At 43.4% G+C, this 22,573-nt stretch overlaps 1 protein-coding gene across 6 annotated transcripts in view; it reads left to right on the top strand.

Moving 5' to 3' along the window:
• CABIN1 (calcineurin binding protein 1) overlaps positions 1-22,573 on the top strand; it is a 127,893-nt gene that overhangs the window by 4,704 nt on the left and 100,616 nt on the right. For all 6 annotated transcript variants that reach the window (XM_075832073.1, XM_075832067.1, XM_075832077.1 and 3 more), the window contains exons 5-10: positions 9,540-9,674; positions 11,951-12,131; positions 12,508-12,637; positions 16,734-16,883; positions 16,963-17,249; positions 18,724-18,874. In XM_075832073.1, the coding sequence (XP_075688188.1) occupies positions 9,540-9,674; positions 11,951-12,131; positions 12,508-12,637; positions 16,734-16,883; positions 16,963-17,249; positions 18,724-18,874 (1,034 nt within the window). The remainder of the gene's footprint in view (positions 1-9,539; positions 9,675-11,950; positions 12,132-12,507; positions 12,638-16,733; positions 16,884-16,962; positions 17,250-18,723; positions 18,875-22,573) is intronic.

Raw genomic sequence — 22,573 nt, 5'->3', positions numbered from 1 at the left:
CTCTGCTCTGGCCGCTGTGTTGATCTTCAATTCCTTTCAGGGTATACGACACGTCACTTGTGCCGTATATGGGCTGTTCTGTTGCACAAACCGTAACGCGCATGCGCTGTCCCTTCTGTTCTCGCGGTCCCTGCTGTTCTCTACGTCCCTACTGTTCTCGAGATAACAGCAGGGACCGCGCCTGCGCGTTACAACAGAACAGCCCATACATGGCATGTCACAAGTGATGTGTCGTATACTCGTAAATTAATTGAAGATCAACACAGCAGCCAGAGAGTGACGTCACCTTTGTGCTTAAAGAGGCTCTGTCACCACATTATAAGTGCCCTATCTCCTACATAAGGAGATCGGCGCTATAATGTAGGTGACAGTAATGCTTTTTATTTAGAAAAACGATCTATTTTTACCACGTTATTAGAGTTTGTTTTGGTTTTTTTTTGTTTTGTTTTTTAGCTTTATGCCAATTACTTTCTTAATGCCCAACTGGGCGTGTTTTTACTTTAGACCAAGTGGGCGTTGTACAGAGGAGTGTATGACGCTGACCAATCAGCGTCATACACTTCTCTCCATTCATTTACACAGCGCATAGGGATACTTCTAGATCAGTATGTGCTGTCTTATACTGACGCATTAACGTTACTGAAGTGTTTAACCAGTGAATAGACAATCCTTCCAGCCAGGACGGGATGTTTATTCACAATCCCGACACTTCGTTAACGTTTCTGTGGGACTTACAGCAGAGCAAAGCGTAATCTCGCGAGATCTCGCTGTTAATGACAGGTTACAGCGAGATTACGCTTTGCTCTGCTGTAAGTACCAGAGAAACATTAGCGAAGTGTCGGGATTGTGAATAGACATCCCGTCCTGGCTGGAAGGAATGTCTATTCACTGTCTAAACACTTTAGTAACGTTAATGTGTCAGTATGAGGGGTTATGTTCACACGCAGAGTCCAAAACGTCTCAAAATACGGAGCTGTTTTCAAGGGAAAACTCCTGATTTTCAGACATTTTTTGTGCCACTCGCGATTTTCGCTGTGTTTTTTGCGCCGTTTTTTACGGACGTTTTTGGAGGTTTTTTTGATAGTCAATGAAAAACGTCTCCAAAAACGTCCCAAGAAGTGACCTGCACTTCTTTTTCGCTGCCGTTTTTTTGCAAGTAAAAAACACAGTGAAAAACGTTCCGTCGGAACAGAACGCCGTTTTCCCATTAAAATCAATGGGCAGATGTTTGGAGGCTTCCGATTTTTTGGCCGTTTTGCGGCTGTTTATGGCCCGAAAAACGGCAGAAAATAGGCCATGTGAACATACCCTAAGACAGCACATACTGATCTAGCAGGATGCCTATTCGCTGTGTAAATGAATGGAGAGAAGTGTATGACGCTGATTGGTCAGCGTCATACACTCCTCTGTACAACGCCCACTTGGTCTAAAGTAAAAACACACCCAGTTGGGCATTAAGAAAGTCATTAGCATAAAGCTAAAATCAATAATAACGTGGTAAAAATAGATAGTTTTTCTAAATAAAAATCACTGCTGTCACCTACATTATAGCGCCCATCTCCTTATTTAGGAGATAGGGCACTTATAATGTGGTGACAGAGCCTCTTTAACCCCTTAAGGACGCAGCCTAGTTTTGGCCTTAAGGCTCAGAGCCCATTTTTCAAATCTGACATATTTCACTTTATGTGGTAATAACGTCGGAATGCTTTAACCTACCCAAGCGATTCTGAGATTGTTTTCTCGTGACACATTGGGCTTCATGTTCGTGGTAAAATTTGGTCGATATATTCAGTGTTTATTGGTGAAAAATTGCAAAATGTAGAGAAAATTTTGAAAAAATTGCATTTTTCAGAATTTAAATGCATCTGCTTGTAAAACAGCCGGTTATACCACCCAAAATAGTTACTAGTTCACATTCCCCATATGTCTACTTTAGATTGGCATCGTTTTTTGAACATTCTTTTATTTTTCTTGGACGTTACAAGGCTTAGAACATAAACAGCAATTTCTCATATTTTTAAGAAAATTTCAAAAGCCTTTTTTTTAAGGTACCTCTTGAGTTCTGAAGTGGCTTTGTGGGGCCTGTGTATTAGAAACCCTGATAAAACACCCCATTTTAAAAACTAGACCCCTCAAAGTATTCAAAACAGCAGTTAGAAAGTTTTTTAACCCTTCAGGCATTTCACAGGAATTAAAGCAAAGTGGAGGTGAAATTTGCAAATTTCATTTTTCTTGCTGAATTTCAATTTTATTCATTTTTTTTTCTGTAACACAGAAGGTTTTACCAGAGAAACACTACTAAATATGTATTGTCCAGATTCTGCAGTTTTTAGAAATGTCCCACATGTGGCCCTACTGCGCTCGTGGACTAAAACACAAGCCCCAGAAGCAAAGAAGCACCTAGTGCATTTTGAGTCCTCTTTTTTATTAGAATATATTTTAGGCAGCATGCCAGGTTTGAAGAGGTGTTGAGGTGCCAAAACAGTAGGAATCCCCCAATAGTGACCCCATTTTGGAAACTACACCCCTCAAGGAATTCATTTAGGGTTGTTGTTACCATTTTGACCGCACAGTTTTTTCACAGCACGTATTTGAATTGGGCTCTGAAATTAAAAAAATGTCATTTTTTCCAATAAAATGTCATTTGTGATCAAAATTTCTTATTTTCACAGGGAACAAAATACCCCATTTTGTTGCCCAATTTGTCCTTAGTGTGGCAATACCCCATTTGTGGTGATAAACTGCCGTTTGGGCCCATGGGAGGGCTCAGAAGGAAAGGAGCGCTATATGTTTGTTGGAGTCCAGATTTTGTTGGATTGGTTTTCGGGTGCCATGTCGCATTTGCAGAGCCTCAGAGGTATCAAAGCAATGGAAACCCACCAAAAGTGACCCCATTTTGGAAACTACACCCCTCAAGGAATTCATTTATGGTTGTTGTTAGCATTTTGACCACACAGTTTTTTCACAGCACCTATTTCAATTGGGCTGTGACATTAAAAAAAATGAAATTTTTTCCAATAAGATGTAATTTTTTACCAAAATTTCTTATTTTCACAGGGAACAAAATACTCAATTTTGTTGCCCAATTTCTCCTGAGTGCATCAATACCCCATTTGTGGCAATAAACTGCCGTTTGGGCCCATGGGAGGCCTCAGAAGGGAAGGAGCGCTGTGTGTTCTTTGGAGTACAGATTTTGCTGGTTTGGTTTTCGGGTGCCATGTCGCATTTGCAGAGCCCCAGAGGTATCAAAGCAATAGAAACCCACCACAAATGACCCCATTTTGGAAACTAAACCCCTCAAGGAATTCATTTATGGGTGTTGTGACCATTTTGACCCCATAGTTTTTTCACAGAACTTATTTGAATTGGGCTGGGAATGAAAACAAAATTATTTTTTTCAAATAATATGTAGTTTTGGCAGAAAATTTCTTATTTTCACAAGAAACAAAATACCCCATTCTGTTGCGCAATTTGTTCTGAGTGCCGCAATACCCCATTTGTGGTGATAAACTGCCGTTTGGGCCCATGGGAGGGCTCAGAAGGAAAGGACCACCATTTGGCCTACTGGGGATTTTCTAGTGCGAAGTCATGTATGCAGAAGCCCCTGAGGTACCAGTACAGTTGAAACCCGCAAGAAGTGACCCCGTTTTAAAAACTACACCCTTAAAGAGGCTCTGTCACCAGATTTTGCAACCCCTATCTGCTATTGCAGCAGATAGGCGCTGCAATGTAGATTACAGTAACGTCTTTATTTTTTAAAAACGAGCATTTTTGGCCAAGTTATGACCATTTTCGTATTTATGCAAATGAGGCTCGCAAAAGTACAACTGGGCGTGTTGAAAAGTAAAAGTACAACTGGGCGTGTATTATGTGCCTACATCGGGGCGTGTTTACTACTTTTACTAGCTGGGCGTTGTGTATAGAAGTATCATCCACTTCTCTTCACAACGCCCAGCTTCTGGCAGTGCAGACACAGCCGTGTTCTCCAGAGATCACGCTGTGACGTCACTCACAGGTCCTGCATCGTGTCAGACGAGCGAGGACACATCGGCACCAGAGGCTACAGATGATTCTGCAGCAGCATCGGCGTTTGCAGGTAAGTCGATGTAGCTACTTACCTGCAAACGCTGATGCTGCTGCAGAATCAACTGTAGCCTCTGGTGCCGACACAATGCAGGACCTGTGAGTGACGTCACAGATCTGCACTGCCAGAAGCTGGGCGTTCTGAAGAGAAGTGGATGATACTTCTATACACAACGCCCAGCTAGTAAAAGTAGTAAACACGCCCCGATGTACGCACATAATACACGCCCAGTTGTACTTTTACTTTTCAACACGCCCAGTTGTACTTTTGCGAGCCTCATTTGCATAAATACGAAAATGGTCATAACTTGGCCAAAAATGCTCGTTTTTTAAAAATAAAAACGTTACTGTAATCTACATTGCAGCGCCTATCTGCTGCAATAGCAGATAGGGGTTGCAAAATCTGGTGACAGAGCCTCTTTAAGGCATTCATCTAGAGGTGTAGTGAGCATTTTGACCGGAGACCTACACCCCATAAACTGTAATGTGGGTTCTCCCGGGTATGGCAATACCCTACATGTGGCTGTTATCAGCTGCCTGGAGACACAGCAGGGCCCAGAGGGGAAAGACGAGGGGGGATAAGCTGTGTGGAGTGCATCAGGGTAAGTAAAATTGGGGTAAATTATAAACCAAGGGATGTATGATAAATTTTAAAACACTTTCATACAGAGCTCTGGTTATTCGGGACACGTGTCACATAGATATATTGTGTCATCCATTATCGCCCTCTTATAGCAGACTTTGCACCTCTTTTGACTTTTTCCCTTCTTGCCAGTTTGGGGAACTTCTCCTGGAAAGTGTTGCCCTGGTACGATGCGTGTGGGCTCGCTTCCAGAAGTACTGGGTGCCCCCACTTCTTGGTCCCTAAAGATTAGGTTCTTGATAATCACCTTTTGAAATTCCAGGAAAGTTCCCGTCTGGCCTGCACATCGACGTAGCATGTACGCATTGTACAATGCCATCTGTATGATGTGCCCGGCCAGCTTCTTATACCACACCGCATGGCGCTGTAGGGCTTCAGGGCTTGATCTTACAAGTCCATCCCTCCCATGTACCTATTGTAGTCCAGGATGCAGTCTGGTTTGGGGGTGGCCTTTCCTTCATATATCCTAAACCTGTAGGTATACCCTGATGCACTCTCACAGCTTATACATCTTCACGCCATACCTTGCCCTCTTACCCGGCAGGTACTCGCGGAATTGAACCCTCCCTTTAAAATGTACCAGGGACTCATCAATAGAAATACACTTCTCGGGGGTGTATGCTTGGGAAAACCGGGCACTGGAACGGTCTAATAGGGGTCTCCGTTTATACAAACGGTCAAAACTGGCGCCATCTCGGGGTGGGCACGGCTCATTATCAGTATAATGTAAGAAGCGAAGTATTGCCTCATTTATTTATTTTTTTAGGTTCCAGTTTAGTTCTGAAGTTGCTTTGAGGGGCCCATATATTAGAAACCCCTATCAAACACCCCATTTTAGAAACTAGACCCCTCAAAGTATTCACAACAGCATTTAGAAAGTTTATGAACCCTTTAGGTGTTTCACAAAAATTTAGAGCAAAGTAGAGGTGAAATTTACATTTTTTTTTTGTCAGAAAATCCTTTTTATACCATTTTTTTTATAACACAAAAGGATTTATCAGTGAAACGCAACTCAATACTTATTGCCCAGATTCTGCAGTTTTGAGAAATATCCCACATGTGGCCCTAGTGCGGTAATGGACTGAAGCGCCGGCCTCCGAAGCAAAGGAGCACCTAGTGGATTTTGAGGCCTCCTTTTTATTAGGCACCATGTCCGGTTTGAAGAGGTCTTGTGGTGCCAAAACATTGGGAACCCCCCAAAAGTGACCCCAATTTGGAAACTAGACCCCTTGAGGAATCCATTGTAGTTTTCTTGGGGTGCATGCGGCTTTTTGATCAGTTTTTATTCTATTTTTAGGTGGCGTGGTGACTAAAAAACAGCAATTGTACGATTGGTTTTTTTTTTCGGTTTTTTTACAGCGTTCACCGTGCGCTATAAATGACACATTCACTTTATTCTGCGGGGCGATACGATTACAGCGATACCAGATGTTTATAGTTTTTTTTTATGTCTTATGGCGTTTGCACAATAAAATACGTTTTGTAAACAATCATTCACTTTTTGTGTTCCCTTATTCTAAGAGCCAGAACGTTTTTATTTTTCAATCAATAAAGCCGTGCGAGGACTTATTGTTTGCGTAACGAACTGTAGTTTCGATCAGGACCATTTTTAGGTACATGCGACTTTTTGATCTCTTTTTATTCCATTTTTTGGGAGGTGAAGTGACCAAAGAATTGTGATTGTGGTCGGTTTATTATTATTTTATTTTACGGCGTTCACCGTGCGGGATAAATAATGAAATAATTTTGTAGTTCAGACCGTTACGGACGCGGCGATACCAATTATGTATAGTTTATTTGTTTGTTTATATATTTTTATTAATAATAAAGGACTGATAAGGGAAAAAGGGTGATTTTTACTTTTATTACTTTTAAATCTTTTATTTTCTTATTTTTACACATCTTTTTTTAACTTTTTTTTAACTTTATTACTTTGTCCCACTAGGGGACTTGAGGGCAGGAGGCCCTAATCGCTATTCTAATACACTGCACTACATGCGTAGTGCAGTGTATTAGAACTGTCAGCTACTCACTGACAGCAAGCATAGTGGGTCCTGACGTTGTCAGGACCCACTAGGCTTCCGTCTATGGCATAGCCGGACGCCATTGTTTGGTGTCCGGTTGCCATAGTCACCATCGCCGGCCGCTATCGCGTAGCAGGCCGGCGATGGCAGCTTAACCCCTAAAAAGCCGCGATCTCTATAGAACGCGGCTTTTAAGGGGTTAATCAGCGGGGACACAGCGATCGGTCCCCGCTGTAGGAGCTGTGACAGCTGCTGAACAAGACAGCAGCGCCACAGCTCCTGTATGTGTCGGGAGGACGGCCGAAACGGCCGTTACTCCCGAGACGTACTATTACGGCATGGAGCGCGAACGATACAGCTGCCATGACGTAATAGTACGTCAAGGAGCGGGAAGGGGTTAAAGGGGTTGCCCGGGTGCAGGGCGGTTTTTCATACTGATGACCTATCCAAAGGATAGGTCATCATTATATGATTGATGGGGGTCCGACAGCAAACATACCGTCTGAACATACTCCAAAGGGCAAAATCTGTTACAGCATAGTCGAGTCCTGACACATATTGGTTAGGAATCCCGAGTCCTCTCGGTCAAAGGCTTTCTCTGCATCTAGAGAGAGCATCATGCATGGGAGATGAGTAGATATAGCAGAGAAGGTCTTGAGAGTTTTTGTCTTGAGCCTCTCTAGAAGGAACAAATCCCACTTGGTCCAATCACATCTGGTCCCCAAGTATGGCCCCCGGTTGCGTCGCTATGAGTTTTGCAAATAATTTGGCATCTGTGTTAATGAGTGGAATAGGCCTTTAACTTGGGCGGGGGTCCATACCCTCCCTAGCGGTCACTGTCACATGAACATGTACGAACAATGGCGGCAAGGAGGTCAGGTCAGAGATGGTGTTAAACGATGCAAGAATGAGTAGAGCAAGTTCGTCGCACAAAGGTTTATAAAAATGTAGCCGTACAACCATCAGGTCCCGGGCTTTTCCCTGGAGGAAGGGCAGAGATTGCTGCATTTAATTCTGCAGAGGTGAATAGATCACCCAAAGCCTCTAGGGTTTTGGGTGGTAAACTGGGTAGGGCAGGGGTGCCTGTTAGATATTCCGACCGCAAGCAAGAAAGAGGTGAAGTTTGCCTGGGAGTGCGTGAAGGGGGAAGGTTTAACCCCTTAGTGACCAGCCTATTTTAGACCTTAATGACCAAGCTATTTTTAAGTTTCCATAGTCTCGTTCCAAGAGCTATAACTTCTTTATTTTTGCGTCGACATAGCTGTATAAGGTCTTGTTTTTTGCAGGACAAGTTGTATTTTTTAAGAGCACCATTTTGGGGTACATAGAATTTATTGATTAACTTTTCTGAACTTTTTTTGGGTGGGGATAGAAAAAAAATAGCAATTTTGCCACACTTTTGCGTCCTAAATTTACGCTGTTTACCGTGTGGTATAATTAACACAATTGCAGCGATACCAAATATATGTAGATTTTTTTATGTTTTACTACTTTTACACAGTGAAAACACTTTTTTTTTTTTTCAAAATTATTTGTTTTTGTATCTCCATATTTCAAGAGCCATAACTTTATTTTTTCGCCAATGCAGCTGTATGAGGTCTTTTTTTTTTGTTGCAGGGCGACTTGTAGTTTTTATTTGTATCATTTTGGAATAGGTTTGACTTTTTGATCACTTTTTATCACATATGTTTTAAGGCAGGATTCACAGAAAACAGCAATTTTTGCATTGTTTTTAATTTCATTTTGTACGTCGTTCACCGTGCGGGTTAAATAATGTAATAACTTTATAGTCGGGCTCGTTATGGACGTGGCAATACCAAATATGTGTAACTTTTAAACTTTTTAAAAAAAAAAGGAAAGCATTTTGTAAGGGGAAAAAGTGGGTTTTTCATATTTTTATTTTTTATTTTTTATTTTTTTTACTAGTTCCACTAGTGGACTTCACTATGCGATCGTCTGATCGCTTTTATAATACACTGCAATACTTTTTGTTTTGCAGTGTATTAGTGCCTGTCCGTGTAAAACGGACAGACATCTGCTAGGCCATGCCTCTCTCATGGCCTAGCAGGCATAACTAGTGGCAGACATGGGGGCCTTTATTAGGTGCCCCGGCTGCCATAGAAGCCACCGACACCCTGCGATCTTACGCAGGGTGCCGGTGGGGTGAGACAGGGAGCCCCCTCCATCTCTAAAACCACTCCGATGTGGTGCTTGCTATTGAGCGCCGCATCTGAAGGGTTAAACAAGCTTGATCGATACTGATATCGATCTCGCCCGTTAGGGCAGGGATGCCCCCAGCCCTCCGCTACCTCTGGTAGCTGAGAGCAGGGAGATTTAACGGCTCCCTTCTCTGTTTATTCAGATGCAGCGCCGTAAAAAGGCAATTGCATCGGAATAAATCCCGTTAGTGACCGCCGTAAAAACACTATGGGGCGGTCACTAACGGGATAATCAGAATTCTTTGTTTATGTCCATTGAGGGTGAATACCCAAGAGACAAGTATTTCTATTTGCTGTTCAGTAGACTTGTATTGCTTTTGTGGTCCATTATCTGAGCCTTGTCTCTGGGTATGGTGCATGCTGTATCTTCTCCTTGGTTGGTCTTCAGTTGTCCATCATAGACATATAATGTAATATTCGACTTCTCTAACGATGTCTCTGTGGATGCCACTAACCATATTTTTAACAGTTCTCTTATTTATCCTTCAATATGTTTCATGTTGTTGCCTATATTTGTATACCTGCTATTCAAATGATTATACTTCATGCTAAATGTGTTCTTTATTTCAGGCTGTCCCTTTGAGTGATGACCGAGAAGGTCTAAAGCATCCTGGCTTGATGCTAAAGTATTCAACGTATAAAAACCTGGCTCAGCTTGCAGCAAAACGGGATGACTTGGAGACTGCAATGGAATATAACCTAGAAGTATGTTGTTGTTGTTACTTAACCCCTAGGCGGACCACGACGCAACTGTACGTCCATGTGGCCAGTGTCTTAGCGCACGGGGACGTACAGTTACTGCGTGGTTCCCACTGCACACTGTCGGCTTATTTCGGCAATTAACGCCTTAATTGCGATGATCGATTGCAATCACCACATTCAGGGGTTTCTAGCACATCGGCAGACCTCACAATGAAATCGTGAGGTTTGCAGATGGCTAGCATGGCGACTGGAGGCCAAGTAATGGCCTCCGTGTCTGCCAATCAGGACCAGCCTCCTGATAAACTTCCTGTCAGAGTGACAGGACGTCACTGCCGTTCGCGATGCACACTGTCGATGACCGTGTCGGTGACAGTGTGCATCGGGAACCGGGTGGTCAGCTGTCCCTGACAGCTGACACTCCACTGTTGCCAATCAGCGGCTCATTGCCGTTACATGCGGGTCTCGGTTTCGATCTCCGCATGTAGGGGGTTTGGAGCATATCGGCAGCCCCCATGAAATTGTGCCCCTGCTGATGCTTGTGATGGCACCCGGGGGCCAGACAACGGCCTCCGGGTCTGCCATGTATGGAAGCCTAGGAATATCAAGTGATGGTATATGATGGAAATCTTCTTAAAAGGAGTATTGCAGTATAACGGTTATCTATTGTTTAATAGAAAGTTATACAATTTTCCCATGTACTTTCTATATCCACTCCTCATGGTTTTAAAGATCTCTGCTTTCATTTTTTCAAAAGTAACCTTTATTGTTTACGTCCAGAGGATGGAAATCGGTCCTGGTCATGTGATGGACACACATGTGCTCAGCTCATTACAAGGTGCAGCACTGATACACATACTGTAACTATAAGGCTGGGTCTTCATGCCTTTTTTTTTTTTTACACGAACTGTGACAAAAAGTGCCATTTTTAGGTTTTCGTTTTTCTAGTCGTGCAAAATAGTGTGGTAGTGCCATGGTTCGCGGCAAAAAACGTGTAAACCCAGCCTAACAAGTCGTACACCTGTGTGTCCATCGCGTGACCAGGACAGATTTTTAGCCTCAGGAAGTAAACAATGAAGGTTCCTAATAAATGCCTGCAAGCAGAGATCTTAAGAACTGCAAGGTATTTATATAGAAAACATATTTAAAAAAATGTAAAATTCTAAATACACAAAGAATAAAATTTATTCGCTGAGACATTTGAGGAGAAAAAATTGAGGACCAACGTACAGCGCTGCTAACCTCAAATTGGAGTCCAGACAGAAAGGTGATAAATGGCATATATTGGGTTTAAAAATAATAAGTAGGCAATTAGGCTACGCGTTTCAGTGCTGGACTAGCGTCTTCATCAGGTCAAGTAAAATACATTGTGAGGAGGCACTTTAAATAGTGAGGGAAGATAAGAACAAACAGAAAAACAACGCCAAAAAAGGCAGGTCAAAGGTTAACTCTGACATCACAAGTGGGCTTAGTGATGCAAAGCATCATATGAGAGTACATAATTGGTTAAACTGAGTAAAGGTGGCGGATTAAAAATGATACGTACATGTTTGTATTTATCCGCCACCTTTACTCGTTTTAACACATTATGCACTCTCATATGATGCTTTGAATCACTAAGCCCACTTGTGACGTCAGAGTTAACCTTTGACCTGCCTTTTTTGGTGTTTTTTTCCCCCGTTTTTTTCTTATCTTCCCTCACTATTTCAATTGCCTTCTCACAATGTATTTTACTTGGCCTAATGAAGACGCTAGTCCAGCGTTGAAACGCGTAGCCTATCTAATTGCCTACTTATTATTTTTAAACCCAATGAATCCCATTTATCAACTTTCTGTCTGGACTCCAATTTGAGGTTAGCAGCGCTGTACGCTGGTCCTCAATTTTTCTCCTCAAATGTCTCTTTGTGCGGTTGTCTGTGGACCACCGGTTTGGACCCAGGTGCAGCTACATCACCCATTTACATTACTACCTGCTTACAGTACAGTTGTGCCTATTACTTGCACAACTCTTAAAGGTGAGCAACACTTTCACCATTGTTTGTTTCCTCATTTTCACTTGTGATCTGCACCATGTGGCGCCGTGGTATTTTCTCGCTTTCCCTCTAGGTATTTATTCGCTGAGACCACTTTAACATGTGTTATTTAATGTTCAATGTGCAGTACAGCAAAAGATGAATAGTGCCCAATTTTACTGTGTTAAATCCGCTCACATCAAAATGATAATGAATGTTTTCTTTTGTTATTTTTTCACGATTACTAACTTTGTATTTCTTCAATCACAGGCCGTCATGTTAGACTCCACGGATGTCAATTTATGGTATAAAATTGGTCGGTTGGCTCTTCGCTTAGTGCGCATTCCACTAGCACGGCATGCATTTGAAGAGGGACTTCAGTGTAATCCTGATCATTGGCCTTGTTTGGATAACCTGGTCACTGTCCTATACACTATCAGTGATTATAGCAGTAAGTAGTTACAAAAAGTATTACCCTCTGCACCTAATCAGGCCATTTCGAATGTTTACCCTCATCTGGTTCGCAGATACTTGTGCGCTCTTTAGTTATGATCATCTTTTTACCACTTTAGTAGGAAAAAATATATTTGACAATCGGAGAGTATATATCCTCTCATCAGTAAGAGGGGTGATAACATGAAGAATAGTTCCTTCAGTGAATGGATCAAAGTGGTTGTTCCATCAGGGCATCTTAGGGCATATGTATGCCATGGAGTGGGTCCGCACCGTTTGAGATCCTACTCTATGAGGCAGAGTGAAGAACACCTCCTGTTCTGGAAGACTCATCGTGACCATGTTGTAATCTTACCTGGTGTCTTTGTTTACAGCCTGCTTGTACTTCATCTGCAAGGCTTTAGAGAAAGACTGTCGCTATAGCAAAGGCCTAGTACTGAAAGAGAAGATCTTTGAAGAGCAGCCATGTCTAAGAAAGGATTCTTTCCGCATGTTCTTGAAGTGGTGAGTATCTGGGTAAATGTAACATCTTTGCATGGCTACATTCGCACCACCTTTTTGTATTTTGCGGCCCATAAACAACGGATCCACGAAATACGAATGGCATCCATGTCTGTGGTTTACACGCCGCCAAAGACTTGAATGGGCGAGACCGAGTCGCAAACATGGACAGGAATAGGACCTGCTCTGAATTTTGTGGCCCCCCACGCAAATCTGAAAAACACGGTTGTGTTCATGGGGCCATAGAAATAAATGGGCCAGTATGCTGTCCGTTAAGAAAATGTATAGCGCACTGACAAAAACAACAGTTGTGTGCATGTAGCCCAGTGTTACCCAACATTTTCAGGCTCGAGGCACCCCTTTTTTTCCTCAGGGCACCCCTACCAAAATTGGTTTACAAAACGACAAAAAATGGCTAAAAACAAGCACTACACTCTTAGGCCTCGTGCACACGACCATAGCCATGTGCACGGCCGTGATTTTCGGGTCGGCCGGCAGCGGAGTGTCACCCATGAGCCACCCGCAAATCGTAGGCCGTGCACATGACCGCGTCCATTATTTTCTATGAGCCTGGGCATGGCTGCAAAAGCACGTTCGTGTGCATGGGGTCTTAGGGTATGTTCCCACTGTGTTGTGAATTGAAAGAGTTGTTTGACGCTCTTTTTTTTGCCTACATTTTTTTTAAGCCGTTGAAGCAAATGCAAAAACCGCAGACAAAAAAGCACTCCCACGTATTTTTTTTCTGCCTCCTATTAATTTCAATGTGAGGGCAGAGGCGGAAACCACTCAAAGACCATCATCCCGCCACTCACAGTAAAATGACCATCAGCCCCCCACTCACACTAAAGGGACCATCAGCCCCCCACTCACACTAAAGGGACCATCAGCCCCCCACTCACACTAAAGGGACCATCAGCCCCCCACTCACACTAAAGGGACCATCAGCTCCCCCACTCACACTAAAGGGACCATCAGCCCCCCACTCACACTAAAGGGACCATCAGCCCCCCACTCACACTAAAGGGACCATCAGCCCCCCACTCACACTAAAGGGACCATCAGCCCCCCACTCACAGTAAAATGACCATCAGCCCCTCTAGTAAAGTGACCATCACAGACAAAGTGTGCTTACTCCTGGGGAGGGAATAAATAAGGAGGTATAAGAGTACAACTCCCAGCATGTTCAGGCTGTTATGTGATATCAGAGGACATTACAAGGAGGAGGTATGAGGAGAGATCTACAACTCCCAGCATGTCCAGGCTGTTATGGGATATCAGAGGACAGTACATGGAGGAGGTATAAGTGGAGAGAACTACAACTTCCAGCATTTCCCTGGCTCCAGTTCTCACACAATTGCTAACAAACTATAGAACTATAGTTAATGGCTCCTCTCTCTCCGTCAGGCTCTTCTAGTGGGAAGTGGTGGGCGGTACTTGTAGCAGACGTGCGTGCGTGCGTCACGTCTTCTACAAGCATAGTTGAAGTAAGCGTTGAGGGCAGAGCTTGTAGCAAAAGAAATTTATATATTTTTTTATTTGTTGCAGTGGATGAGAGGAGTCGCACCCCTGGACCGGTCTCGCGGCCCCCAGGTTGGGAATCACTGATGTAGCGTATGGCATCAGTATACTGAGTAGAAAAGCTACTCCTGTTGTCTAGTTCTATGACCAATAGATGTATCTTGACCCAGCATGGTATAAATTGATATACCGTATATCATCTCTTCTTTGGTCAGGAGGCAAATTAGTTGCGCTTCGCAACATCGATAACAGTTGTAACTGATTAATCCTTAAAGGGAATGTGTCGCTAGAATTTTTTTTTTCAGTTAAACAATTATTATTTAAGTGATTACACATTGTTTTAATTTTTAAATTTTTTCACAAGTCAGGAAATATTATAAATTAGATTCTAATTTATAACATTTCCATGTGCTAGTCACTAGAGGGAGCAGTTCCCAAAATTGCAGCATGGTTACTGTGGTAAAGCAACCTCATTGATTTATGCTGCAAATTTGGGGTGGACACTCTCTCCTCTAGTGTCCTCACACAATCCCCCCTCCCTTATTCTGGCTAGTGCCAGGAGAAGGAAGGGTTTGAATGTCTTCAAACCTTCTACACTGTGTGCCGCCATTTTCTGAACAGTGTAGGAGGATTAGATACAGGGCTCAGCAGACCGTATCACACGAACATAATACACACCACATACACGAACATAAATTACCTGCTCCTGCCTCCTCCGCTGGTCTACGCTCCTTGCACCTTCACTTCGAAGCCGCAGCCGGAAGTCGTCAACTTACTGTCCGGCAGCGGCTTCCGGTCCACATGAAAATGACGCCGGAACGAGCTTCGTTTTGGTCTGTGTGGGAGTGGCGCATGCGCCGTTCCCACACAGACGGTGTACGCTTCTGTGACTGGAACGGCTCCCGTTCGCATTCTCTATGGGGTTGTATGTGCCGTATAGCATCTCTGTATGTGTCGTTAATCGACACATACAGAGATGAAAAAAAAAATGGCAGCCCCCATAGAAAAGTAAGAACACAGTAAAAAGTTTAGTCACAAGTCATAACACTAATAAATACATTTTTTGTTTATATTTTATTAAAAGAAATATAATAATAAAAAAATAAAATAATTCATGACACCTTCCCTTTAACTCTAAGGCCTCATGCATATGGCAGAGCTGTGTACATAAAGCCTGAATGGCATTACGCGGAGTCCATATTGTGCTGTTATATGGAAAGAGAACCTTGGTATGCCTCTGTATGAAATGGAAGGCATACAGAGGTACAGTATGGGCCCATAACCTTATATGGGTGCTGTATTTTGTCCAAGTACAACTTGGATATTTTATGCCTTTGTGCATGAGGCCTATAATAGATTTACCTTAGCCCTTAGGCCTCATGCACAGTCCCACCACCGTTTTCACAGCCGTTTTTGACGGATCCGTGTACCCGTTTTAGCGGCCGTGTGCACTTCGTGTTTCCGAGCATGATACTGTCCAGGGTGCTGAAAGAGCATGGTTGTTCAGCGCTAGTCACTGTACAGGGTGCTAAAAGAGTTAATGGGCTGCACTGATCGGCGGTAACTCTTTCAGCACCCTGGACAGTGACTAGCGCTGCAGAACCATGCTCTTTCAGCACCCTGGACAGTACCATGCTCGGCGCTCGGAAAATACAATTTGAATGAAATAAAAAAATAAGTTCATACTTACTTTCCTCCTGTCCGGCCTCCAGGGATGACGCTTCATCCCACGTGACCGCCTCTGCAGCCAATCACAGGCTGCAGCGGCCTCTGCAGCCAATCACAGGCTGCCGCGTCATACAGGAAGGTCGGACTGGAGGAAGAAGAGGGACTCGTCACCAAGACAACGACCGGGATACGTATGAACTGCTTTTTATTTTATTTTTAATCAGCAGCCTCTTCTCTCTATTAGTGATTGATAGAGACAAGTGGCTGCCGATTAGTGTAATATCTGTAATGTTTTTCTGCCCGCCCGGCCGTTGCTAGGCAACGGCTCCGTCACTCACGGACGGCACTCGGATGCCTTCCGTGTGCCTTCAGTTTTTTTGACGGCCCCATTGACTTGCATGGGCCTCACGGTCACGGAATCTCGGACCAAAGTAGGACGTGCTCTACTTTTGATCGGAACGGAGCAACGGGACCGTCAAAAAAACTGAAGTGTGCATGGCCCCATTGAAATAAATGGGTCAGAGTGCTAGCCATCAGAAAAACGGCTAGCACCCTGAAGGAAAAGACTGAAGTGGGCATGGGGCCTTATATCTACAGTTTTATTTATATAAGAGAAGGAAGGTGGTAGGGGAATAGATTAATGCCTCATTCACATCTGCGTTTGGTATTTTCGTTGCTCTGCTACATCACAGGTCGGATCTGCGACGGAGGCCCTTAATGGAGTCTCCAACATAGATGTGAGCGAGGCCAGAGACTCTAATGTCAGTAGTATAAAGCGCAGTACAACGTATAAACATGAATTAAAAGCACAAAAAATAAGCTAATACTTAAAGCATGTAGCACCCTTGGAATAAAATGTGTTTTGTAATAATGTATTCATATGTGGATTGTATGTATTTTGTTAACGTTTCAGTGACTTGTCCATTCATGATGTGGATGTTAGTAAGGAGGAGTCCAACACAATTATAGATGAGGCGTTAGAATTACGCAGGAAGAGACAAGCTCTGACTGTAAAGCAGGAGGATCCTGATTTGAGGCTGATTCAGCGTCTCCCATTTTTCACGTAAGTTCTATTTGATAGCTGTTGAGGCAGGAACAACAGCAAATATTATCGTCTAATAGTATCTGCTCTGTATTTACAGGTGGAAGTGTCTTGGGGAGAGTCTGCTGGCCATGTATCGCCACCTTACAACATGTGAACCCCCTCGTCCTAGTTTGGGGAAAAGGGTTGACCTCACAGACTACAAAGATATAACACAACTGGATCCTGTTCCCCAAACTTCCTCCCTTACAGAAAAAGTCATAGACCCACCCAGCACCCCCACTCCATCTACACCCACTGTGTTAGTAACAGAGCCCACTCTAACAATTTGTACCACTAATCCAGTGGTGTCCTCGCAAATCAATAATGATTGTTCAGCTGCCCAAGGTAAGAGTCATGCTACATTTTAAGGAGGGAACAAAGTTGAAGTTTTCTATAGCTTAAAACAGGATAGTTTTCTATGGTTCTCATGTATAAGCGTTCATTTCTAACCTTAGTCTGATTTTCCTTCGTACTAACAGCAGCATAATAGTGAATTTCTAATAAAATGAGCTAATTTATGAATTAAACAACCCCCCCTATTTAAAGGGTAACTAAACTTTCGAAAAACTTCTGACATGTAATAGTGACATGTCAGAAGTTTTGGTCAGTGAGGGTCCGAGCACTGAGACCTCCACCGTTCTCCAAAACAAAGCGGTAGAAGCGCTCGGGTGAGCGCTGAGCCACTTCTTTTCTGATTGACTGCACGCCTTTCCGAGAAAAGCCAATGTACGGGTTCATAGACCTTCTATTGAGCCCGTACACTAACTTCTCGGCTTTCTGAGAGAAGCCGTTCAGAAACTAAGCTGCGCAACACGTTTTAGCGATTGGTGGGGGTATCGGTGCTCAGACCCTCACCGATCAAAACTTCTGACATCTCACTTCGACATGTCAGAAGTTTTTAGAAAGTTTAGTTACCCTTTAAAAGCTAAGAAAACTTCACAAGACCTGTCTAGATAGATCTTTAGACATCTGGAGAGATTAGGGGAATGAAGTGTAAGCTCCTCATCCAAGGATGGGTCAGTATAGGAGACTGTAAGGAAAATGACCTGGTTGACATTTTCAATGGCGGGATCTTTATGCACTAAATAAAGTGCACAAAACTCATATGCATAAAAACATTTGTCCTAAGTCCCACAGGACAAGAAAAAACAAGAGGTGGGGGGCTTAGCCTTTATAGGGTTTGTGTGGGGGGGGCTATTTAATTATTTTATTAAAAATTCAATTTATTTACCATGGGGCTGAAATACTTTGTTGTGGTGCTGGTAGGACGTAAGGGAAAAACTAGTTCAGACAAGACAAACCGTTATCCGTAACATCCAGACCGTTTACAGCTTTCATCTTTTCAGGGCAGGTTGGAAATGGTCTGATTGTTTGCTATGGACAACTAGTCCACTCATTGGCTTCTCTAGCTTATTTATATAAAGGCCCTTGTGTTTACATTGAAGATATAGCAACTCTTCTCAAACTGTGAGGCGCCCCCTGCTGCTGGGGAGGTGCAGTTTTGACAATAGTTATCAGATGCTGCACATTCCTTTCTGTGGTTGCACTAGTCTCTGGTTTAACAATTCATCATTTTGGTTCAGGAGGCAAATTTTAACATAAATTGAGGTAATTTTGAAAACTTGGCTACGATTAGGACAAGTGATCACCATGTTGGCCGGGTATCACCATGTTCTGGATGGTGAGGGCCAAGTGGGAAAAAAAAGCTGTGTAAACAATTTTATTTACACTGTGTTCTTGTTTTTAATGGTATAAGCTATTTGGATGACATGACCCCTATAATAGTTCAATACAGTGTTTGATTTTGAATTTGCTATAGATCAGTCCAAAAAAGGAGTGAAAAGGAAAAGAATCTCAGAGGACGCAGGGGAGACTGCCAAAAGACGCTCTGCTCGTGTGCGCAACACTAAATGCAAGAAGGAGGAAAGAATTGATTTTCAAGAATTACTGATAAAGTACTTACCATCCAGGTAAAAAGAAAAGACTGTGCCATGGTAAATGCATGCGCTGTTTAGACCAGGGGTGCACAACCTTTTCTGGTCCGTGGGCCACATTGTCAGATATTATCACTCACAAGGGCCACAATAAAACTCAAAGGGATATTCCCATCTGAGAAACGTCTGTCATATCGGCAGCATATGCCATAAATTGATAGTTCCCAGTTAATGACCGACGGGCTGGTTCCTGTTAGACCTTCCAAATTTGAAACTTGTTAGTAGAGGAAGGATTAGGATTAGTACCTAAAATTTAGCTTTTAATAAGTATTGTTTATATTGTTGTATTATTGGACATACACCTCAATATATATTCACAGTGCTGAATACAGAGTTATAGTTCCTTGAATATACAGCAGGGAAGGCTTGGATCATATGAGCTTGCACAATGGCATTCTGTCTGTTTCTTAAGCCTCACTGTTGATAACACACCGGACACCCGTTCTGAAAAGAACGACCCTGTTGTCTCTGGAACCTATCCCTAATATTGTGATTGTTTCCCTAACTGAATCTCCAGCTCCTACGCGTTTTCCCAATTACATGCCATATGATCTGCTACACTGCTATGCTCAATACCTCCCTGACGAACCAGTATGTAACTGGGGAAACGCGTAGGAGCTGGAGCTTCAGTTAGGGAAACAATCACAATATTAGGGATAGGTTCCAGAGACAACAGGGTCGTTCTTTTCAGAACGGGTGTCCGGTATGTTATCAACAGTGAGGCTTAAGAAACAGACAGAATGCCATTGTGCAAGCTCATATGATCCAAGCCTTCCCTGCTGTATATTCAAGGAACTATAACCCTGTATTCAGCACTGAATATATATTGATGTGTATGTCCAATAATACAACAGTATAAACAATACTATATTGATATCCCATTTTATATGGGTTTTATTAAAAGCTAAGTTTTAGATACTAATCCTTCCTCTACTAACAAGAAGCATATGCCATAAATGTTTGGTAGTTGGGGTGCCACTCCCACCTGTTTGAAGGATGGATGTTCCTTGCTCCCCTGTTTAGCACTCCAGGGAAGATCCTGTGGATATGCTATAAATGTCTTAGGCCCCATTCACACGACCGTAAAATTGCCCGTAATTACGGACCGCAATTACAGGCCCATTCAGTTCTATTGGCCGCGGACACCTTTCCGTATCGCTACGGATGGGTGTCCGTGCCGTAGAACTGTGCCAGGAATTATGGAGCATGTCCGTTTTTTTGTGTTTTACGGGCCGTGTTCCTATACTTTGTATGAGAGTACGGCCCGAAAATGCAGGCGTCCGTCAGCAGCCGGCGGGCCCGCATCCGCGGGCAGTGATTACGGGCACGGCCGTGTGCATGGGGCCTTAGATGGGAATACTCCTTTAAATTAGAACTCTGAAAACTGATGCATTGTATTATTCCTAATGCAAGGCCTGTGGGTGCATGACACAGTGATTCAAAGAATACCAAAGAGAAAATACCAGTCTTGCACTGCTACCTTAGTCTTGCATGAGGCATAACTAACTCGCCGTTTTGCCTGAATCTTTTGACAGCCATGCCAGCCTGTATTTGAAGCTTTTCTGTGTCCCAATAGTAGGGGGCCACAAAAAACTGGATCGAGGGCTGCAGATTGTGCACCCCTGGTTTGGAGAGATCATTTGTATAGATGGCTGTACACTGGCCAATTTGCCTCCGATCTCACCTTCCAATATTTTTTTACCGTTAATCTCTATATTTTTAAATGGGACACATTGCAAGATATCTGCAACAATAATTTATCTCGTCCATGTCATTTTAACTTTTTGGTATATCTGCTGCCAGTAGGTTGCGGACACCAAGTGAAAAAAGTATTAGATCCTTCTATCAGCTATATTTCTCCTGTAGCCACTGAGCTAAGCCATTTATTAGCTTGGTTTTTGTTGGAGGGAGGTATAAATGCAGGTACATCTTTTGTATTATTTCTATCTACCTTTTAGGCTGTAATACAGGGTTGACTGATGTACCTGTTACGCTATCCAAGGAGAGAGAACAGTGAGGCCTAACCTCACTGTTGTCTGCCCTACCTCCAAGAAAAAAAGGAGGCTCAGCAGAACACCAAGTCCACTGTGACCCGCCAGCCATAGGTTCGCCCTCTAGCTCCCTACCTCCCGGCATCTCCTCCCTCACCAAGGGGAAGAATGCCGAAGGAGAGACCTTGCTGGAGGGGCCAGAGGAAGATCAGTCCTGCAGGAGGGGATTATATTAGGTGAGTATGTTAATCATGCTCCCTTGTTCCAGGCTTCCTCCTCTCCCCAACTACTATCCTCTTACTCACAGCTCCATGGGCATTTAGCATGTCCCACTTGCAACAGGAGGCTTCACCACCACATCCTCCATCCTAGTATCCACCCCCGATGTAAATTCCACTCTGTCCACACCATGTTTCCATCGCTCTGACCATATATGGACCCTCCCCTTGGTCTCCCGGACACCAGTACATCTCTGCATTGTACCCGCTGTGACGCTCTTCCTTCCCGCGTCGTTGCTTGCTTCTGACATAGATATATCGAGCACCCGGCTCCAGGCACTGCTAGGCTGCATCTTTCAGGGGATGGGGCTTCCACACAAGGTTGATTCGGCATTTCATATAAATGAGGATAACGTACAGCCCTCTTTTTGTCCCTCTCCTTCCCATCTTCTGGAAAGGTCCACCCACAAGTTAGATGTGGTTTGTGCTTTTGAAACATATCTCACTCAAACTTCTATGTTCTGCAGTTCAGCATCTCTCTGTGGTTCCAGGCGGTGTCTGGCGGCAATCAAGTCCACCATCCACTACTGTATTAGGTCAACCATTGGCGAGGCGTTCCGTTCAAAGGGAAGTGACCCACTTGTACGGTTAACGGCCCACTCGAGCGATGGGCGCTTCGAGTACAGTTCAAAATAGGGATTCTGCTCAGCAGGTGTGCAAGGCTGCTACGTGGTCCTCTACACACATTTTCTAAATTTTAGGTTGTGCATACCTTTGCATCTTCTGACGCCCCTCTCAGCAATGGGGTTCTGCAAATGGTGATGCACTGACCAAACTCATTCTTTATGTATCCCATCCTTAGGTGCTGCTTTTGAACTTCCCAAGGTCATCCGAGTCCCCCAATAACACGGACGAGTACATTTAAATTTTTGTTACTCTCCTAAAAATCTCTTTCTCATCAAATTTATTGGGGGACAGAGCACCCACCCAATTGTTTTGGGTATTATGGGTTTTTCCTTGGGTTTTCATGCATTTTGTTGGTTCTCATCTAGGTTTGTATCAGTTTCACTTTCTGCTACTCCTGCTTGGGACAAAAACTGCCTTAGCGCCGCAGCTGCTGAAGGGATATAGCTGGTAGGAGGAGCTTTCACTTAGTGTCCGCCTCCTAGTGGCAGCAGCTATACCCCAGGTCATCTGTGTCCCACCCCAATGAATGTGATGAGAAAACTACTTTATGATGAGTAACAAAAATCTAATTTTTTTTGCATTGGTGCATATGCATTTTCTTGTAGGTTAGACAAGGGATTGTTCCACGAATCAATATAACGTTTCTTTCAGTACGTTAATCCCTGTCAATGTACATTTCCACTGTAGGTAGACATGACCCTTTTTTGTTCCATGTAATATGTTTCTAAACAGTGGTTTTACTTAAAGGGGTTCTCCAGCTTCTGGCAACTGATGACCTA

Source organism: Rhinoderma darwinii, chromosome 1 (genome assembly GCF_050947455.1).
Source record: "Rhinoderma darwinii isolate aRhiDar2 chromosome 1, aRhiDar2.hap1, whole genome shotgun sequence".
NCBI lineage: Eukaryota > Metazoa > Chordata > Amphibia > Anura > Rhinodermatidae > Rhinoderma > Rhinoderma darwinii.
Note: the sequence above shows the minus strand (reverse complement) of the source record. Positions and strands in the feature narration are given on the sequence as shown.